This window comes from Vipera ursinii, assembly GCF_947247035.1.
Source record: "Vipera ursinii genome assembly, chromosome: 4".
Lineage (NCBI taxonomy): Eukaryota > Metazoa > Chordata > Lepidosauria > Squamata > Viperidae > Vipera > Vipera ursinii.
The window spans coordinates 839142-860366 of NC_139514.1; the positions used below are offsets into that span (position 1 = coordinate 839142).

At 50.1% G+C, this 21225-nt stretch overlaps 2 protein-coding genes across 2 annotated transcripts in view; both read left to right on the forward strand.

The window, feature by feature from the left end:
- Positions 1–2221, forward strand: part of NUP98 (nucleoporin 98 and 96 precursor) — a 48026-nt gene extending 45805 nt beyond the window's left edge. The window contains exon 33 of the mRNA XM_083362377.1: positions 1024–2221. Coding sequence (XP_083218503.1) covers positions 1024–1241 — 218 coding nt within the window. The 3' untranslated portion in view covers positions 1242–2221. The remainder of the gene's footprint in view (positions 1–1023) is intronic.
- Positions 2222–5777: 3556 nt separating this feature from the next.
- On the forward strand, positions 5778–17389 carry CHRNA10 (cholinergic receptor nicotinic alpha 10 subunit; the record flags this gene model as incomplete). Its single annotated transcript, XM_083362581.1, has 5 exons — positions 5778–5817; positions 6720–6865; positions 7011–7165; positions 10157–10689; positions 16854–17389. The coding sequence occupies 5 exons, from the start codon at positions 5778–5780 to the stop codon at positions 17387–17389; spliced, it is 1410 nt and encodes a 469-aa protein (XP_083218707.1).
- Between the last annotated feature and the right edge of the window lie 3836 nt (positions 17390–21225).

Consider the following 21225-nt stretch of genomic DNA (forward strand, 5'->3'; position numbering starts at 1 on the left):
CTTTAGAACTCATTTGGCCCCTGTTCTTTATTCGTTTTAACATTTTAACCACAGTGAGTGGAAAGATTTATTTATTTATTTATTTATTTATTTACTTACTTACTTACTTATTTATTTATTTATTTATTTATTTATTTATTTATTTATTTATTTATTTATTTATTTTAATTCCATTTATATCCCACCCTTCTCCGAAGACTCAGGGCGGCTTACAAGCTTAGCAGTAGCCTTCATTCTATGTATATGCCTGCTTATTAGGGCTTTCACACACACCCCAAGCGGCATTATTACAAAGTCAGCTTAATTGCCCCCAACAATCTGGGTCCTCATTTTACCTACCTCGGAAGGATGGAAGGCTGAGTCAACCTTGAGCCTGGTGGGACTCGAACCTGCACTAATTGCAGGCAGCTGGTGTTACTTAAGGAGGCATCAGCCCACTGCGCCACCAAGGCTCCAAGATGGGTGACTAGAGAAATTGGGTGGGTGGGTGAATGGACAAACAGTGGATAGGCCAGGGGTGGGCAAACTTGGCTCTTTTAGGACTCATGGATTTCAACTCCCAGAATTCCTGAGCCAGCCATGCTGAGGGGAAAGGGAGTTTCCAAGCTGAGCCAGGCTGGCTCAAGAATTCTGGGAGTTGAAGTCCATGAGTCATGAAGGGGCCAAAGTTCCTCCATGCTGGCTGAGGAATTCTGGGAGTTGGAGTCCACCAGTCATGAAGGGGCCAAGGTTGCCTACCGCTGGGATAGACCAAGGATAGAGGTAGCCAGGCAGGCTGACCGCTCCCTTCTGGCTGCTCCCCGTCCCCTTGGTGAGGCTCTCCTCGTGTCTGGTTCAGGCAGCCCACTCCTCCTTTCCCCACCCAGGGAGTCCCTCTCCTCCTGGGAAGTTGCCCAGGATCCCCGGGTCTGAGCCCCTGGTCCCCCCACTCAGCGCGGGGGCAGAGGGAGGGTCCTGCCCCTGATCCGTAGCCTTTTCCCGCCTCCGCACTGACCGGCTGTCCCCTGCTTTCCCTCCCCGCAGAGATGGCCAAGCGCAACGCAGACATCCTCCGCGTGGTGCTGAGCTTGCAGCACCCTCTGGACTCGGCCTCCGGCGCCACCCCCGACATACAGAGAGTCCCGCTGCGCCTGCTGGCCCCCCACATCAGCCGGCTCCCCATGCCGGAAGACTACGCGCTGGAGGAACTCCGCGGGCTGACCCAGTCCTACCTGAGGGAACTGATGGTGGTGGCCCAGTGAAGCCGCCCGGCCTGCCAGTCTGGGGCCCCGGCCTGCCGTGGGGGTTACAGGACGCAGCCTGCCTTCTTGCTCTGGGGCGCCCCACGGCTACCGCCACCTAGCTTGCGACGGAGGGAGGGAGGGATGCAGGAAGCTTAAGGCCCGGCTCTGCGGTGGGACCCCCGTGCACCCCCCTCCCCTCCCGCCCCCAGCACTTTGTGGTGTCAATAAAGCCTGCTGCCGCAGAACCCTGCAGTGGTGACCGCTCCCCCGCTGGCCTAGCATTTGGCAGGCCGAAGAAGAGAGGGAAGCAGCGGGGGCAGCTGAGACCCTCCCTCGGCTCACTCGAGGGGGAGGCTAGAGGTCATTGTGTGTAAACAGTCCCCGATTCAACTGAGCTCTGCCTGGAGATTTGTTCAGGGAGGGGCCAAATGGGATGGCCGGGGGGGGGGCCTCGGAGGTCAGCACGGCAGCAGCCTCTTTTCTCAATTGCCCCCTCCCCATTGGTTGGCCCAAACGGGGGAGTTGGGGTCTGCGCCCCTTGCTCTGGCTGGAGAGGCTGGGGAAGTCCCCCTTTGAAGACCCCCACACGCACCCAGGAAGGGGGTCTCCCCCTCTTGGGCCCAGGGTGGCCTCTGAGGAGGGGGGCGGTCAGAAGCCGGGGGGGGGCCTTCCGTCCACTCGGGGGGTGGGGTCTGTGCGTTCACCATAGGCCCAGGGGGCCGTTTTAACCCTTTGCACAGTCTGGGCCCGGGTCTTGCAGGGAGGCGCAGGGCAGGGGCTGCGGCTGGATCAGGGACGGGCGGAGGGCGGCGGGGGTGGGGGGCGTGTGCATGTGTGCTTGACTGCGTGTCTTGATGGGGGGGTGCCAGAAAAGTTGTTACGCATGAAGATTATGTAAAGGTTTTTATTAAAAGTATAAATAAATCATCCAAATTATTTTCTTGTCTGTTTTTCTGGAAATACTTTCTACAAAAAAATAAAATAAGATGTTTATAGCATTTTCCTGATTGTCTCTTCTTTCTGTATCTTCCATTGGCGTTTTTTTGGGGGGGGACAGTTCTCAGGATCCCTCTTACAATTTTCAACTAGAGGCAGGTGCCAACCATTGCATTTTTTTCCTTAGGAATTTTATTAGGCTTCAAAAATACAAAATACAAAATAACAACACAAAGGGAAAAGTGAGGGAGGGTGGGGTCAACGGAATGTTTAAAGCCCCCCCATCCAAAACAATACAGAAAAAAATACTTCCAATTCTCTTCAATATGGGTGCCGTTATTGTTCTGTACCAGCCTGCTACCAGCCCTGCAGAAAAGGCAGGGACAACCCCTTTTACAAGAAGGCAAGAGGCTGGAACTAAGCCTGCCAAATTTACGGATACAAAAGCAAACAGAACAAGACACGAACCAAGAAACAGGAGCTTTTCAAGCGGTTGCCTTCAGCAAACCAGCCCTCCCACACATTCCCCTTTTATACAGTTCAGGGCGTGGCTTCTCTCTGCCTCCTTCCGAGGTGCCCCATTGCCTTCCTCTCTTTACTCCTAATTGACTGCCTCCTGCGTTGGGCGTCCTTGAACAGGGCCAGCTGTGGGTCATCTTCATCCACGCTTTCAGGCTCCCACAGCTGGGTCTGCGTAGTAACCAGATGGGAGGGGCCTGGCTGAGGGCTCTGCGGAGCCTCAGAACTGTCCTCTGCAGGCTCTCCAAACCCCTTCTCCTCCTTCTCCTCCTCCTCCTCCTCCTCTGACTCGTCCGACCCAACTGCCAAACCCACAGGCTGACCCTGAATCACAACACTTATAGGATATAATATTCTTGTTTTAGTTTTTAAAAAGACAGAAAACTTACATATCAATAGCAGCATAGCACAGTCTTTTAAATGCATCACAGTTTCAATTACACAAATGAAAATATTACTAAATATTTCCACAAGCAAATGATGTTATCCAATAAATCATGTCTGACTCTTGGTGATTTCTCTCCACATCTTCTGATCCTCCGCTACTTCCTTGAGTATAATCAAATATCTCTAATAAGTATATTCACATGTTAATGTTAGAGTCGCCTGCGGTGAGATGGCAGCAAATAAATATAATAATAAGCCAATTTGTATGCGTTAGCAATAAGATATTCATCATTAAGACAAAAATCAGTTCTAGCTGAAAACGAAATTCATTTTTACCCATTTCAAATCTTTCAAGAGCATAAAGGCAAAATATTTGGATCAACACTGCCACATCTGGAAATTCAGGAACGATTCTGCAGCAGGCGACCTCCATAGCCCAACAGCACCTGGCCGTGTCCGGAAGGGTGACTGCATTTGCTGTAGGGGAAATGGCAAAAACATCCCCACATTTACGGGACTTTTAGCTACAGTTTGCAAAGTGACCTGCTTTGCACATAATGCTAGCTCAAAACTAAACCCCGTTGCAGTTTAGTGTTGACATGCAAACTGGGTAACAGACTAGGAACTAGGCCCGTCTTAATATTTTTTATTTTTATCAAAATACCTAGCTCAAGGCAGACTACGCCAGCATAAATCTGTTGATTCGTTAGGACTTCTAACCATCTCCTGGATCAGCTGCTTTTCGACCGCTGCTTAGGATTTGTCTTACGAGTGCAACATTTCCTGGATGTGACCCATTCAGAGCCGATTTACTTCAAGCAAATTGGCAGCAGCCTCTTTATTGTGTCTCACCCACTCTGCTTCCAGCCAGACACAGCGCACCTGAGAGTAAATGAGTTTATTCCAAATGTTGGAACGAGTCTATCACGTAACCTGTTGCTACGATAGATATTTGAGAACTCCGTGGGCGCTTTCGGCTTACCTTTTATATTTTTCTATGTTTTTAATTTGCTTATTTTAAACCGCCTCTGCTCCCTTTCTCCGTCTGCCCTCGCTGGAGTTGTGTTTCCACCTGGCTTGAGGTGAGGAGAATCCATCCAGGTCTGGCTGGCAACCGGCAGAAAAGAGATCTTTTCCGTTATTCCACCAGCGGAGAGCTCAAGTATCTCTGCACATGCCTCGCAAACAGGTCTAAAATGCCCTGTGCAGTTTGGCAGGGCTGGTTCCTCCAGCTGCGTCTCGGTGGGCGTGAACATGTTGCGGACTCCTGGGGTTTGCGCCTTCCTGTTTCTTGGGATCACCCTGGGATTCTTCAGGATGCCAGGTAGGGCGTGCCCCAGGATTTCGGGGTGTCGCTTGGAGGTGTCTCCGCTTGAGGAAAGAGGGGCAGTGAGAAGGGGTGGCTTTATTGGCTCAGCAACGCAACCCTTGTGGTACTCCGGTGGCTCTCTTGAAGGACCTTTTGGCTAACTGGGCTTGAGATCCAACATCTCCAGAGTTTCCGATCCTAACAGAGTTGGGAGGGACCTCTGCCCTTCCCCCAAGGATGGCAGGTAGGATCCCCCCCAGTCCAGTGCTTCTCCCTTTGGATTTAGCTCCATGTTTTCAGCGACACACACAAAAAAGGGGTCCCTTGGCCGGGTGGCCCGCCAAGGGACCGTGCTCCGTGGCCGGGTGGCCCGCCAAACCGGCATTTGGGGAGGGTCATCAGCTAAATTGCAATTCAATCAGCCTGGCGGCGAGGATCAGCACGGGTGAGTAATTGGAATTGGTGTGTCTTGATCTGTAAGCGATGCTCCAAAGATGTCACCAGAAGTCCCCAAGGGCGGAAACAGGACACCTGTCATTAAACTTTCAAACCAGGGAAGGGACAGCTCTGCCTTCGGCAGACCGCACCAAGGAGGAGGTGGGGACCGATGGGCTCAGGTAGGAAGTGGAAGAAGGCTGTGGTGAAGAGGGGCAGACTCGGTTCCTGAAGTGCTGCCAGGCCCTGGGTGTGCCCAAAACAAGCAGACATTTTTATTGCCAGCTGGGTCCCATCATCGGTGCCTGCAGATGGCCTAAGAACGAACGATCTGCAGGAGACCATCCAAGCTCGGAAAACATCCAGAGCCAAACAGCTACAAGAAGACCTTATTTCTCCATGCTTAGCCCCTTTGATCTTTTATCTTTCATTGATATTACTGATCTAGGGGTCCAAATGGACAACCACTGATGTATATTGCCCTACCCTGCACTAACGAGGCCACCTTGGAATCTGGCGTCCAGTTCTGGTCACCACGATACCGGAAAGATGTGGAGCCTCTAGAAAGGGTTAGAGTTAGGGTTAGGGTTCACCCCTCAGCTACAAATATTCTCCTTTATTAGATTTTCCAGAAAAATAACTTCTGGGGCTCCTCCAACCCAGGTCCAAGAGGGAGCACCAACCTTGTGCCAAGACTGATGGCTGGAGCCCGTCTTTCGGTGGCCAGCAGCTCCTGATTTAAACCCATAAAAACATTTCCCTGCCCATCTTCAGCCTGGCGAGCCTCGCAGGACAGCACGGGGCGCCACGGTGATCCGCGGGAGAATTTCCACGTGAGCATTAATCCACCCAGAGCCCTCCTTTCATGCGGTGTCACTTCGGTTTAATTAGAGTCCTTCATTTGGCAGAGTGAGTGCTGGCTTACGGCCAAGGATCCGAGTCCCGTAAAGAAGAGCGGTGCTTAGCAGATGGCCAGCTGCTGGCACCTGCGCCTGGACCCGAATCCACGTATGCTCAGAGAATGGACTCGCCTGGCAGGGGTCAGGCTGGCCAGCAAGTGACCTTGTCCAAACCTACCCCCTACTCACCCCCTTCCTCCGGATCTATTCCCAAAATGCAGCCCACGGTCCAAAGAAACAGGACCTGTTGTGTGAGGTTTCCCACTTAGCCTCACAATTGCTCCAGCGTTGCTCAGGAATTTAAAAGAGCCAAAGAAACTCCTGAGCCAAGGTTTCAACAAGCAAACAACTTTTGTTTTGATCAAAATAGAGTTGGGTGTCCTCATCTCTCTTCGTGGCTGGTAGAGAGATGAAGGCAACAACCAGGAAAAATGTCTTTCACCTTTTACACCTTTCCAGAACAAAAAGTTCAGGTCCCGGTACCAGGCACAAGATAGCACAAAAAAACAATTCCAAGATGATGACTCGTACACAGCAACCCAGGCTCCATCCGTAACTCCTTTCCCCCTCCCCTCACCGTGCTCTTTTCATGCAAGCAATCCCCTGTACCTAAAGCACGAAAGATTTGCTTTTATAGAACTGATTTCCCAATATAAAGCACCTGCAAAGCTGCTTGCACATAAACAAATATATATATATATAAATTTGTCACAAAGTATCACTACTAATATCAATATTACTAATATCAACCTTAAGCATAATAAAATCCGTTCAGCTGCATTAACACAGGGGTAAAATCAAGATCACACGAAGTGCTCTTCACAAGCCAACATCGTGTGACAGGGAGGTCAACTCCAAACCCCGCTCAGAGAGGCGGAGGGGCTGCAAGGACAGGGTGCTGTCCTTCTGTCTGGCTGTTTTTGCTCGAGGGGGGGGGCATGAGAAGGGAGTGGGCCCGCCCTCCCCTCTCTTTCCCGCCCTGGTTCTCCAGCCCCGTCCTTCTCTCCACAGGCTGCTCAGGAGCCCCAGGCAAGAGGGCCTACCAGCTGTTGCACCAGCTCTTTGCCAATTACTCCAGCGCTTTGCGTCCGGCAGAGGACACTGACCAGGCGCTCAACGTCACCCTTCAGGTCACCCTCTCCCAGATCATAGACATGGTAAGGGCCCGCGAGGGTGGGACGCCCTGGTGAGAAAGGGGACACAGGTAGAACTTGCCCCAAACTTCTGTTGCTAAGCGAGACAGATGTTACGTGCTTAAGTTGGTCATGCAGTTGTTAAATGAATTCTTCCCTTTTGTTCCAGGATGAGAGGAACCAGATCTTGACCGCTTACCTGTGGATCCGGCAGGTGTGGGTGGATGCCTACCTAAGCTGGGACAAGGAGGACTACGGTGGCATTGACAGCATCCAGATCCCCAGCAGCTACGTGTGGAGACCTGACATTGTCCTTTACAACAAGTAGGTGACATGGGATGGTGGCCGAGGTGTGGGAGGGGATTCCTTACGGAGGAGCCGAAGTGACCCTGGGGAACACAAGGCCCAGCGGTGTGGAGAGGGGCATCCGAGGCCGGGCAGGGAGGCTCCCCCGTAGCCAAGTGGGTCCTCAGGAGATCCTTCCCTGGCAAGGTTGCAGTGAGGATAAAACATTTTATACATTAATCCTACGCAAAGACACCTTGCGGGAGCATCAGTTGAGCATCAGTTGAGATGGGCACTGGGGAAATGTGATGAACAAGTAACAAAAGAAATAGGTGAAATGGGATCCACGAGGTCTGATGGATTCCTATCACGATCAAGTAGCCACGAGAACTCAGTGGGAGCTCCCGGTTCAAGGCCAGAGAGCCACGGCTGATGGGCCTCCTTCATAAGAAGCTCCTTTGGAACAGAGACCCCGGATAAATTCGGATTTGGATCGCCTTAGCTGGACTCTCACTTTTAGGGACTTTTTCGAGCCATTTCGCTGTTATGAGTGGGGGGGGATCCTTGGTGCTCCCTGGGGTTGGGGGCTTTCCTGCAGATGTTTCTTCACCTGAACAAGGTAACATTATCAGTGCACCTGACAATGTTACCTAGCTGGGTCATGAAACAGGCCCCATCTTCCTCCTCCTCCTCCTCCTCCTCTGCAAACCACCCTCCCTTCCAAGCACTGCCAATGTTACCTGGTTGGGTTATGAAACATTTGCAAGAAAACAATTAAGCTCAAAGAGCAGCACGGACCCACAAGCCCCCACCCCACCCCACCCCGTTCTCCTCCTCCTCTCTGCAAACCCAACTCCCTTCTAGCGTTGATCATGTTACCTAGTTGGGTAATGAAATGTCTGCATGAAAACCACCAAGCTCAGATAGCAGCAAGGACCCCTCATTTAACCCTGAGCTACAAATATTCTCCTTTATCGTAGTTGGACTGGGAGACAAGAAGATCCACCTGACCCACAGCTGGTCCAGAACAATGCCCAGGGGAGAAAAAGAGATCATTTCAAGAGTCGGTATAAGCAATAGAATAGAATAGAATAGAATAGAATAGAATAGAATAGAATAGAATAGAATAGAATAGAATAGAATAGAATAGAATAGAATAGAATAGAATTATGGGATAGAATAGAATAGAATAGAATAGAATAGAATAGAATAGAATAGAATAGAATAGAATAGAATAGAATAGAATAGAATAGAATAGAATTATGGGATAGAATAGAATAGAATAGAATAGAATAGAATAGAATAGAATAGAATAGAATAGAATAGAATAGAATAGAATAGAATAGAATTATGGGATAGAATAGAATAGAATAGAATAGAATAGAATAGAATAGAATAGAATAGAATAGAATAGAATAGAATAGAATAGAATAGAATAGAATTATGGGATAGAATAGAATAGAATAGAATAAATAGAATAGAATAGAATAGAATTATGGGATAGAATAGAATAGAATAGAATAGAATAGAATAGAATAGAATAGAATAGAATAGAATAGAATTATGGGATAGAATAGAATAGAATAGAATAGAATAGAATAGAATAGAATAGAATAGAATAGAATAGAATAGAATAGAATAGAATTATGGGATGGAATAGAATAGAATAGAATAGAATAGAATAGAATAGAATGGAATGGAATGGAATGGAATGGAATGGAATGGAATGGAATGGAATGGAATGGAATGGAATAGAATAGAAAATAATAGAATAATAGGAGAGGAGAGGAGAGGAGAGGAGAGGAGAGGACAGAACAGAACGGAACAAGAACAGAACAGAATAGAAATATAGAAGAGAAGAGAAGAGAAGAGAAGAGAAGAGAAGAGAAGAGAAGAGAAGAGAAGAGAAGAGAAGAGAAGAGAAGAGAAGAGAAGAGAAGAGAAGAGGGACCTTGGAGGTCTTCTAGTCCAGCCCTCTGCTCAACCTATACCGTTTCAGTCACCCTGACCTAGAGATGCAGGGCAGGTGGGAGGAGCTAAGAGGGGTGTGTGTAAGTCTAGGCTGCATCTGGGAAACCCCCGTCGGTGTAAAGAACTCTGGTCTTGAAAAAAAACTGGACTTCTGGCTCCTAAATTTCCCAGAATCCCCAAACGTCTAGTATTTTTAGAATGAACCTTTGTTTGGGGCTTATCCAGAGCCCTTGTTGAATGTGTCAGTCACTTTTGTTAAGCCAAACCCTACAAGTGAATTTTTCGGAGGAAGAGCAGTTGAGGGCCTAGGGTGGGCACCCCTTTTGCTCATGAATTACCGGCAATCCTCACCTTACGGTCACGGTTCATCCCAAAATTTCCATCACTAAGCGAGACGGTTGCCAAGCGGATTTTTGCCTCATTTTACTACCTTTCTTGCCAGCGTTATTAGGTGAATCACTGCAGGTGTTAAGTGAGTCACACAGGGTCGTTCAGTGAATCCTGCTTCCCCGTTGACTTTGCTTGTCGGAGGGTCTGAAAAGGGGACCGCCTGACCCCAGGGTGGGGACGCTGCGACCGCCATAAACACACGCTCAGTGTCCGTATTTTTCTCACCCTGGGGGATGCTGCAATGGTTGTTCCCAAAGTGGCCATAAGCCACTTTTTCCAGTGCCGTTGTAACTCTGAACAGTCACTAAGCAAATGTTGTAAGTTGAGGACTACCTGCGCCCTGGCGGGGCACGTGGTCTGGCCAGAGTTCTGGAAGGGAAGACCACCAGCCAGCCAGAAGGTCCCCGTCTCCACACCCAGCCGCTGGGCTTCTTTTGGCTACCTTGTAGCTGAGTCCTTTCTCCGATGTGGTGGCTGCTAAGCAGCAGCTCCTCTAGGCAGGATTGAGGGTCACCTCCACGACGGTCATCCAGAACACTGTGGTCCATTCTACGTCCCCCTGTTTCTGGAAGCCCGGGTGATGCTTTGTCCCTTTCCAGACTGGGCAGAAAGAGGTCCATGGTCTCTAACCCAACCCCCGCCTGACCCCGTCCTCTCCTTGCCTCCCAGTGCCGATGACCAGTTCACCAGTTCCATGGAGACCAACGTGGTGATCCGCTGTGACGGGCAGATCAGGTGGGACTCCCCGGCCATCACCAAGAGTTCCTGCAAGGTGGACGTCTCCTATTTCCCCTTTGACGGGCAGCAGTGCCCCCTGACCTTTGGCTCCTGGACCTACAACGGCAACCAGATCGACCTCCTCAGCATGCAGGAGACGGGAGATCTGACCGACTTCGTGGAGAACGTGGAGTGGGAAATGCTGGGGATGCCCGCCAAGAGGAACGTCATCACTTACGGCTGCTGCTCAGAACCCTATCCAGATGTCACCTACACGCTGCTGTTGAGGAGGCGGGCTTCCTTCTACGTCTTCAACCTTCTGGTGCCCTGCGTCATGATCTCCTTCCTGGCCCCTCTGGGCTTCTACCTTCCGGCAGACTCCGGCGAGAAGGTGTCCCTGGGGGTGACTGTTCTTCTGGCCCTGACCGTCTTCCAACTGCTGGTGGCTGAAAGCATGCCACCCTCCGAGAACGTGCCACTGATTGGTGAGTGGGGAGCCAAGATTCCAGTTCTAGATCCCACCACGCCATCCTGTTCCCACTCAGAAAAACATGCTGACCTGGATGTCTGTGGAGATCCACAGGGTCTCGTTATGTCCAGTCTAACGAAGAAAAGGACCAGGTAGTGACAGGATAGCGGCGTTCCAGGACCTCAGGGGCTGCCCCAAAGAAGAGGGAGTCAAGCTGTTCTCCAAAGCACCTGAAAGCAGGACAAGAAGCAACGGATGGAAACTCGTCAAGGAGAGAAGCAACCTAGAACTAAGGAGAAATTTTCCTGACAGTGAGAACAATTAACCAGTGGAACAACCTGCCTCCAGAAGTTGTGGCTGCTTCTGTTTCTAGGAAGAGACTGAACAGTCATTTGTCCAGAATGGTATAGAGCAGTGGTAGGCAACCTTGGCTCTTTTATGACTCGTGGACTTTAACTCCCATAATCCCTGAGGCAGGAATTCTGGGAGTTGAAGTCCACGAGTCATAAAAGAGCCAAAGTTGCCTACCCCTGGTAGGGGGTCTTCTGCCTGAGCAGGGGGGGTTGGACTAGATGACCTCCAAGGTCCCTTCCCATTCTCTGTTATTCAGTAAAGGCAACTGGACTTTCTTGTTTTTTTTCCTTGGAAATGTTTCACTTTTTATTCAAGAAGCTTCTAACAGTAAGAGCTGAAGAAGTTTCTTGGATCGAAAGCAAACGTTTTCATGGAGAAACCAAGAAATCCAGTTGCCTTTGGGACAACCATGGCCTGGAAATGCCACGTCCCCTGCCAGGGATCGGTCAGAAGCCCAGTGGGACCCAACAGGAAGGCTGCCTCTTCTGCCCTTGAGGCCAATTGCCTTGATAGGCTGAGAGTTTGTCTGAGGCCGTGATTAGCCCAGGGTGGCAGTATCCATGGGGGATGCCACCTGGGGGGGGGGGTTGCCTTAAGCTTTCTTGGTGCCACAGGTTCTTTCATATGTACCCAGGTCAGTGGGCTCCAAAACTCCCAGAAAGCCAACACAACTCCACTTGAATAACAGACTTGGAAGGGACCTTGGAGGTCTTCTAGTCCAACCCCCTGCTCAAGCAGGAGAGCCTATGTATCATTTCAGACAAACGGCTTTCCAATCTTTTTGAAAGTCTCCAGTGATGGAGCACCCACAACGTCTGGAGGCAACTTCTGTTCCACCGGTTGATTGTCCTCACTGTCAGGAAATGCCTCCTTAGTTCCAGGTTGGGTCTCTCCGTGACGAGTTTCATCCGCCGCTTCTCGTCCTGCCCTCAGGAGAAGAGGTTGACCCTCTCCTCTTTGGGGCAGCCCCTGAGACATTGGTCTCACGTCACCCCTTGACCTTCTTTTCATTGATGTCATTCATTTCTCCCGGCTGGACCATTTTTCTCCGGGTCATTGCCTGGGATTTTTAGCTTCAGCTCATTTCTTGCTCGTGCCCTGGTCATCTCATGTTTAGACTGCTGCAATGTGCACTGCATGGGTCTACCCTTGGAGACTATTCAGGAGCTACAGCTATGCAGCTGTAGAATGCAGCTGCTGTGCAGAGAGTTTTGGGGGCATCTAAGGTGGCTCATGTTACACCACTGTTGCGTGAGCTGCACTGGTGACCGCTTTGCTTCCAGGTGCTACTCAAGGTTGGTTATCAAGGCTTGGGTCCAGGCTGTCTAGGAACCAATGGGTTTGGCCTGCCCCACGTGTCCTGGCAGAAGGGGCGCATTACGGAGCCCATCAGCCAACGAACTTCCACATGGCAGGGTGCAAGAGAAGGGTCTTTCCTACCATGGCCCCTGCCCCTCTGAAACATCGTACCCCTTGAGGTGAGGTCTGCCCCCACCCTCTTGGCCTTCCACAGGAACCTCAAAGCCTGGCTCTGCCGATCGGTCCAGAGTCTGGATGGGGGCCTTCCACGTTGGACATGCCTAATAGATTAGAAAGTCCTACCTCCAGCCTGTGACATTCTCCTTCCTTAACTTATTTAATCTCTGTTTTTCTGACAGTGGGAACAATCAACCAATGGAACAGTTGCTTCCAGATGTTGTGGGAGTTTCATCACTGGAGGCTTTCAAGAAGAGACTGGACTGCCATCTGTCAGAAATGGGGTAGGGTCTCCTGCTTGGGTGGGGGGTTGGACTAGATGACCTACAACAGGGGTCTTCAAACTTGGCCCTTTGATGACTTGTGGACTTCAACTGCCTGGCTGAGGAATTCTGGGAGTTGAAGTCCACAAGTCATCAAAGGCCAAGTTTCAAGACCCCTGGCCTACCTCCCTTCCAACTCTGTTATTCTGATTTTGTCCATTTTAATATTTAAAGTTATAAAGTTTGTATCTCTGTTCTTATGGTGATTGTAAGTCACCTGTTAGTGAGGTGGGTGGCATATAAATATCATAAGAAAATAAACAAATTTGGAAGGTGGCAGAATAGAGAACTTGGCTTCTATCAGAATAGAGTTGGGAGGGACCTTGGAGGTCCTCTAGTCCAACCCCCTGCTCAGGCAGGAAACAGTATACCGGTCCAGACAACCCGCTGTCCAGTCTCTTCTTGAAGACCTCCAGTGATGGAGCACCCACAGCTTCTGGTGCCAAACTGATCCACTCGTTAATTGTCCTCACTGTCGGGAAGTTTCTCCTTTTTTTTTTATTGAAAAGTTTTAAAAATACAGTTTTCCTTTAAAAAACCCCCTTCCCCCTCCCTCCTCCCCTCCCTACCTCCCCTCTTCCCCCCCCTCCCCCCCCTCCCTCCTCCCCCCCCACCTCCCCCCAACCCCCCTCCCCCCCCCGGACTTCCCAGAGCTAAATACAAGGTATATATATATAAAAAAGCAATCATAAACAACCATATACTAACAACTATAAATTCTAAAATCCATCACTCTCTAACTTATATAGGATCAAACAAAACTTAGCATTATTAAATATATATAGAAGACAAAATAAAAAAAGAAAAAAGAAAACGAAAGAAGACTTATTCAAATGCTAGATAAAACTTCTTGACCCTATACTTATTCTGGATAAACTCAATCCATTTTCTCCATTCCATAATATAATGTTCTTGCGAGTAATCTTTCAAATAGGCCGAAATCTTCGCCATCTCTGCCAAGTCGGAAACCTTTAAAATCCACTCTTGTATAGTCGGCAGTTCCTCTTTCTTCCAATATTGACCTATCAAAAGTCTTGCTGCCGTAACTAAATTCAACATCAACTTAGAGTCCACAACTGTAGCGTCAACAATTATTCCCAACAAAAAAAATTGTGGACAAAACTTTATCCTCCGTTTAAAAATCTTCTGCATATTCCACCAGACTTTTATCCAAAAAGCCTTGACCTTTTTACATGTCCACCATATGTGAAAATATATTGCCTCTTCATCACCACACCTCCAACATTTAGGCTGATAATTCGGATACATACTTGCAAGCTTTTTAGGATCTAGATGCCATCTATAAAACATTTTGTAAAAGTTCTCTCTTAGACTTTGAGCTTGAGTGAATTTTACATTCCTCACCCAGATCTTTTCCCACGTGTCCATTGTAATAACTTCCTGAATGTTTTGGGCCCATTTTATCATACAATCCTTAACAAGCTCTGTTTCTGAATCAATCTCTATCAATGCAAGATATATCCGTTTAATATGTGCTGGTCCTTGATTTCTAATTTGCTTTATCAAATTTTCATCAGTCGTTGCAAATCCATTTTTTTGGTCTTCTTTCCACCTGGCCTGTAACTGAATATATTGAAACCAAGTCTGAACAACCTTCTCTTCTCGCAAGAAGCTATATGATTTCAAGCACCAAATATTCCTTTCCAAACTTAAAATTTCCTTGTAAGTAGTCTCATCATGTTTGAAACCAGCATGTATATTTTCTATTGCGTGTTTTGGGATTGCCCACAATGGTATCTTGCTGCTTAACTTATGTCTATACTTCTTCCAAACTCTCAGCAATGCCTGTCTTAAAATATGCATCCTAAACACAATATCTACCTTCTTATCATACAACAAATATGCATGCCAGCCAAACAACAGATCATGGCCCTCAAGATTTAATAACCTCGATTGTGTCAAATTAATCCAATCACTTATTCCTACTAGTGCAGCAGCTTCATAATATAATTTAAAATTAGGCATTTTAAGGCCACCTCTCTCACGAGTATCCTGCATAATCTTAAGTTTAACTCGTGGCTTTTTCCCTGCCCACACAAATTTATTGATACCACGCTGCCATTCCTCCAAGTTAGAGTCTTTCTTAAGAATCGGTATCATTTGAAATAAGAATAAAAATTTGGGCAGGACATTCATTTTCACTGCTGCAATCCGTCCCAACAAAGACAATTGCAATTTTTCCCAACTCTCCAGTTCTTTTTGAATTTTCCCCCATAACTTTTCATAATTATTTTTATATAGCTTTGTATTAGAGGGCGACAAAATCACCCCCAAATATTTAACCCTTTTAACAATCTCAAATCCAGTTACCGTATATACTTGAGTATAAGCCGAATTTTTCAGCCCACTTTTTGGGCTGAAAAATTCCACTTCGGCTTATACTCCAGTCAACAAAAAAAACTTACCGAGGACTTGTGCGCGGCCGAGGCTTTGGTGCTTCCGGGATCGCCCGCACCTCTCCCAAGCCACCGCCGTCCGAGACCTGCCGAAGTTTGGGGAGGTTTGGGGAGGTGCGCGCGCACCTCCCCAAACTCCGCGCCTTGCCTGCCTGCTTCTTTCCGCAGCGGAAAGAAGCAGGCAGGCAGGGCGCGGAGGAACGGAGACTTGCCGACGTTTGGGGAGGTTTGGGCGTCTCCCCAAACCTCGGCAGGTCTCCGTTCCTCCGCGCAGACCTGCCGACCTTTGGGGAGGTTTGGGCGCCTCCCCAAACCTCCCCAAACCTCGGCAGGTCTCCGTTCTTCCTGCCGACCTTTGGGGAGGTTTGGGCGCCTCCCCAAACCTCCCCAAACCTCGGCAGGTCTGCGCGGAGGAACGGAGACCTGCCGAGGTTTGGGGAGGTTTGGGGAGGCGCCCAAACCTCCCCAAACAGGAACGGAGACCTGCCGAGGTTTGGGGACGTTTGGGGAGGCGCCCAAACCTCCCCAAAGGTCGGCAGGTCTGCGCGGAGGAACGGAGACCTGCCGAGGTTTGGGGAGGTTTGGGGAGGCGCCCAAACCTCCCCAAACAGGAACGGAGACCTGCCGAGGTTTGGGGAGGTTTGGGGAGGCGCCCAAACCTCCCCAAAGGTCGGCAGGTCTGCGCGGAGGAACGGAGACCTGCAGAGGTTTGGGGAGGTTTGGGGAAGCGCCCAAACCTCCCCAAAGGTCGGCAGGAGGAACGGAGACCTGCCGAGGTTTGGGGAGGCGCCCAAACCTCCCCAAAGGTCGGCAGGTCTGCGCGGAGGAACGGAGACCTGCCGAGGTTTGGGGAGGCGCCCAAACCTCCCCAAAGGTCGGCAGGTCTGCGCGGAGGAACGGAGACCTGCAGAGGTTTGGGGAGGTTTGGGGAGGCGCCCAAACCTCCCCAAAGGTCGGCAGGAGGAACGGAGACCTGCCGAGGTTTGGGGAGGCGCCCAAACCTCCCCAAAGGTCGGCAGGTCTGCGCGGAGGAACGGAGACCTGCCGAGGTTTGGGGAGGTTTGGGGAGGCGCCCAAACCTCCCCAAAGGTCGGCAGGAGGAACGGAGACCTGCCGAGGTTTGGGGAGGTTTGGGGAGGCGCCCAAACCTCCCCAAAGGTCGGCAGGAGGAACGGAGACCTGCCGACGAGCCGCGGCTACACAGGGTATTCCTGTGTATTCAGGCTTGCAAAATGGCGGATCGAGCCTCTGCTGGCGGCAGAGGCTTGCAGAACGGCGGATCGGCTTATACTCGAGTCAATAACTTTTTCCAGTTTTTGGGGGTGAAATTGGGGGTCTCGGCTTATACTCGAGTCGGCTTATACTCAAGTATATACGGTAATCCTTCTAGGAGAGCCTTCTGCGAAACTGTCATATTTCTAGCCAAAATTTTAGTTTTCTGTATATTTACTTTAAATCCAGAAACCTTCCCATATTGTGTTATTATCTCCATCAGTTTCTCCTTAATTCCAGGTTGCTTTCTCTCCTTGATTAAGGTTCTCTCCGTTGCTTTTTCTTCCTGCCTTCTGGTGCTTTGGAGAACTGACCGTCTCCTCCTCTGTTCCCTCCAGGGAAGTACTACATTGCGACCATGACGATGATCACGGCCTCCACTGCCTTGACCATCTTCGTCATGAACCTCCACCACTGTGGCCCTGGGGCCAGGCCCGTCCCCAGGTGGGCCCGCAAGTTCATCCTGCAGTACATGGCCCGCATCCTCTTTGTCTACGACGTCGGGGACAGTTGCAAGAGCCCCCCGCAGGAGCTGGACCCACTTCCCCAAGCCCAAAGGGCCAACGGTGAGGACTCCACGGGGAGAGGGCTCCCTCCTTGGCAGGCCCCACAGTTCCAAGGGCCCGGCCCCATCCTCAAGGAGGCACAGCCCGAGGAGCAGCCCCCTTGCCCCAGAAAGACCTGTTGGTGCCACCAGGAGAGCATCCTTCAGAACGTGGACTACATCGCCAAGTGCTTCCGAGAGCAGAAGGCGGCTTCCAAACGGATGGGGGAGTGGAAGAAGCTGGCCAAGGTTATGGACCGCTTCTTCATGTGGACCTTCTTCGCTATGGTGGTCATCATGAGTGTCCTCGTTATGGGCCAAGCTGTGTGATGCACAACGCCCATTGTGTGCCTGGGAAAGGCAGCGGACACTCCCAATGGGAAGGTTTGTGAAGAACCACGAGCACCCGCCGCGTTCGTAGCACAGAAGAGTTTATTATTGCAAACTATACCCAAGAATCTGGTCAACTACCGGTCAAAACTAATTTGGCACTAGATGAGGCTCAACAGAATTCACGGGGAGCCAGACTTGCATCTCTCGTGGCTGTGCAAAGATTCCAAACCAATGACACGTTTGACCCTACCTTCCAGCTCAGCCTGCTTGTCTCCTACAACAGCCTCGCAGCAGCTTTCCCAGCCTGGTCAATTGTGCAACCCCTCCTGGCTGTTGTTTAGAGTTTTTGGAGTGCCTGCAAAGCAGCTGTGGTGAATTGAAGGGAGCCCCGATATCCCCCAGCACCCCACATGCTGTTGGGCTGCGCTGCTGGGTCACAGGGCGCAGACACAGGGAGTTGCAAAGCATCATGCCTGAACTCCTCCACAGAGCTGGTTTCAACCAGCTGGAGATTCAATCTTTGGTGACAAAGAATTCCTGCCCAGTCCTCGGTTCCTTCGGAGGCCAGCTGAGGAGAGACAGGAAGAAATGGGTGACATGACTGACGTGGATAAATATGGAAGGGAATCTTTGTAGCTCAGGGTTGAACTGTGGGGTCCTCATTGCCCTCTGAGCATGGCGGTTTTCTTGCAGACGTTTCATGACCCAACTAGGGAACATCACCAGTGCTAGCAAAGCACATCCATGAACACCAACTGGCAGACAGAAGGTATGAAATCTGCTTAATTATATAAGACGTGGACAGACTCAACCATAGTTTCAACTGGGAAACTGTGAGCATCCCAGACCAAACTGAAAAATGCCAGACAATTCCCCGAGGCCTGGCACTCAGATACATCAGCCGTCAACAGGCACAGAGAGATGCACAACATCTACACGCCATTGAAAAGAGACAATCAAAAGGCCAAAAGAAAGCAAAACGAAAACAAAACACCTCCTTGCCAGCAATCAACATCCAGATAAGAACAGATTAAAACCAAGATTAACCCTAGACCAACAATCAAGAAGTAAAAAATACCCAAAGAAGAAACTTTCAACAAACAGTAAACAGCCTAGTCAGGGAACAAACAAGAACGCTCCTACCGACGCTGGCAGGAAAAGCAAAGAGCAAGTCTCTCTCCTTCTTAGCTCTGATGATGTTCCCTAGTTGGATTATGAAACAGCTAGAAGCTCAGAGAGCACCAAGGCCCCCCCTCCTCCTCCTCCTTCCTCCTCCTCCTCCTCCTCTCTGAACCCCCCCCCCCTTCTAGCACTGATGAGGTTCCCTAGTTGGGTCATAAAACGTCTGCAAGAAAACCACCCAGCTCAGAGAGCGCCAAGGACCCCACAGGAGATCAACACCTGGGACCAGGTCTGTTAACTTTGGCTTGCCTTTGCTGGGTGCTATTTCATTCTAGGCTGATTGGTTAGTTTGGGATTCATTGACTTCCCAAATCTAGGAAACGGGTTAATTCTGTATCCAAATAAAATATACAATTGTTGCGCAATCGTGGTCAGAGAGGCTGACTTAGCGGAACCATCCAAGAAAATCTGGGCTTCCTTCGCATTAGCGTCTTGCCAACGTGTCACAGTATCAGTTAATATCAGTTCTCATTTATAAATCATGAATTCTCTGGGTGATGAACACAATCATACTAAATTCCTTCAAGGAAATTAAGATCTGGCCACTGAGCTAGACAGCCATTTTCGTGATGGTCGTCTGAAGTTTCTCCTGGGAACGGCAGTCAAGTTTCCGTTTTCATCTCTTCTGAAGGCAGAGAGTTGTCCATTTCCTCATTTGCACAATTGACGCTTTAAAGCAGGCGTGTTCAACCTTGGCAACTTTTAAGACTCGTGGACCTCCACTCCCAGAATTCTGGGAGTGGAAGTCCACCCATGTTAAAGTTGCCAAGGTTGAGAAACCCTGGACGAGGGGATCCTTCTGGTCTCTTCCAACTCTATCATTCATGACCGGCTGGGGGACTCTGGGAGCTGAAGTCCACAAGTCTTAAAGTTACCAAGGTTGGGCACACCTGACTGAAACGGTGAGTCAAATCAAGCAACGAATTGCTCACGGACACCACGCCAAGCGGCCTCGTCTTCTGTGGCTGCTTCTGGAGAGGCAACCGCGGGAAAGGCTGGGGCTACATCACGGGAGGTCCAAGGAGCCCCACAGCAAGGAGAGGGCCCCAGAGGAGGAGCGGGGCTCGGCCTTCAGCGGAGAAGGGGCTCCAGCCCCCACCTGCGCAGAGGAAGGGAGACGGGTTGGCTCCTGTCCAGACGATGCCACCCGCCCACCGCCCTCTTGGCATCCCTGCCCAAGAAGAGAGGATGAAGACCCCCCCACTTTGCAGGACCTCCATCCCAAGCAACCTCGGCCTCCAGTTCCACCATCATCCAAGGACAGCCTCCGGTGTGTGTGTGTGTGTGTGTGTGTGTGTGTGTGTGTGTGTGTGTGTGAAATCTACTCTGTTTCACCCCAGCTTTAAGGAGTACGAAGATGGGGAAGGCGTGAAGATGGCCAGACTCTTCCCCACCCTTACGGTCAGGGATTGGGCCCTTCTCCCCCAGACCTGGCCTCTCCTGGGTCCGGCTGCCCCCTTCCTCCCTCCCCAGGCTTCCAGCCAGGGGTAAGAGTCAGAAGGAGGAGCGCCTTATAGCTTTGTGCCAGTCTGCTGTCCTAGTCAGTTTCAGTCACTTTCTCTCCTCTGTTCCCCTTGAAACAAGAATCCATTTCAGTTCTCAGGACTTGGCTGGCCTCACCATCCCATCAGTCTGCCTTCCCCCTCTGCCCGCTTCTCCCCAGATGCTCCTTTGTCCACCTGGTTTGAAGGGAAATGTGGGAGACAGACCACCTGCCCCCCGCCCAGGCGGGGTCCTGAAGTTCATCCACCCCTTTCCCACTGCAGTGCCTGATGATACAGATGTTCTCTGTGGCTGATGGCCAACTGGACAGGGAAGCTGCCGGTGACCGGCTCACTCCGAAACCAAAATCAGCGCAGTGCCCTGGGACACAGAGGCTCGGAACGGAGGTTGCCTTTTCTCACCTGATCTGAAGGGGCATCTCTGCGTCTTGCAGGTTTTCTCTGCAAAGGCAAAAGAAAATGGAGAGGGAGAACAACAGATCATTGGCCTTACTGGGAACATTTGCATATCACCAGAGGATCCTGGGAGAGCATAGAGGAGATCACTGCGAGCAACAGAGAAGTGGGGTTTACCTACATGAATTAGGTATATTTAGCCTAATGAAGAAAAGAACTAGTGGGTGACATGATAGCTGTCTTCCAGTATCTCAGGGGCTGCCCCAAAGAGGAGGGAGTCAAGCTATTCTCCAAAGCACCCGAAGGCAGGAGAAGAAGCAACGGATGGAAACTCATCAAGGAGAGAAGCAACCTAGAACTAAGGAGAAACTTCTTGACAGTTAGAACAACTAACCAGTGCAACTCCTTGCCTCCAGAAGTGGTGAATGCTCCAACACTGGAAGTCTTTAAGAAGAGACTGGACAGCCATTTGTCTGAAATAGTTTGGGGTCTGCTCCTTCAGCAGGGGGTTGGACTAGAAGACCTCCAAGGTCCCTTCCAACACTGTTATTCTGTTCCACTCTTTTCTGGTTCAAGATTTTGATTCCTTGTTGTTCTGTTGCTAAATTGTGTCTTAACTTTGTAGCCCCCCATGGACCACAGCACACCAGCCCCCCCCCCCCCCCCGTCTCCACTGTCTCCTGGAGTTGGACCAAATTCATATTCATCATGTCGATGACACTATCTAACCAGCTTCACGGCATTGAGGAAACC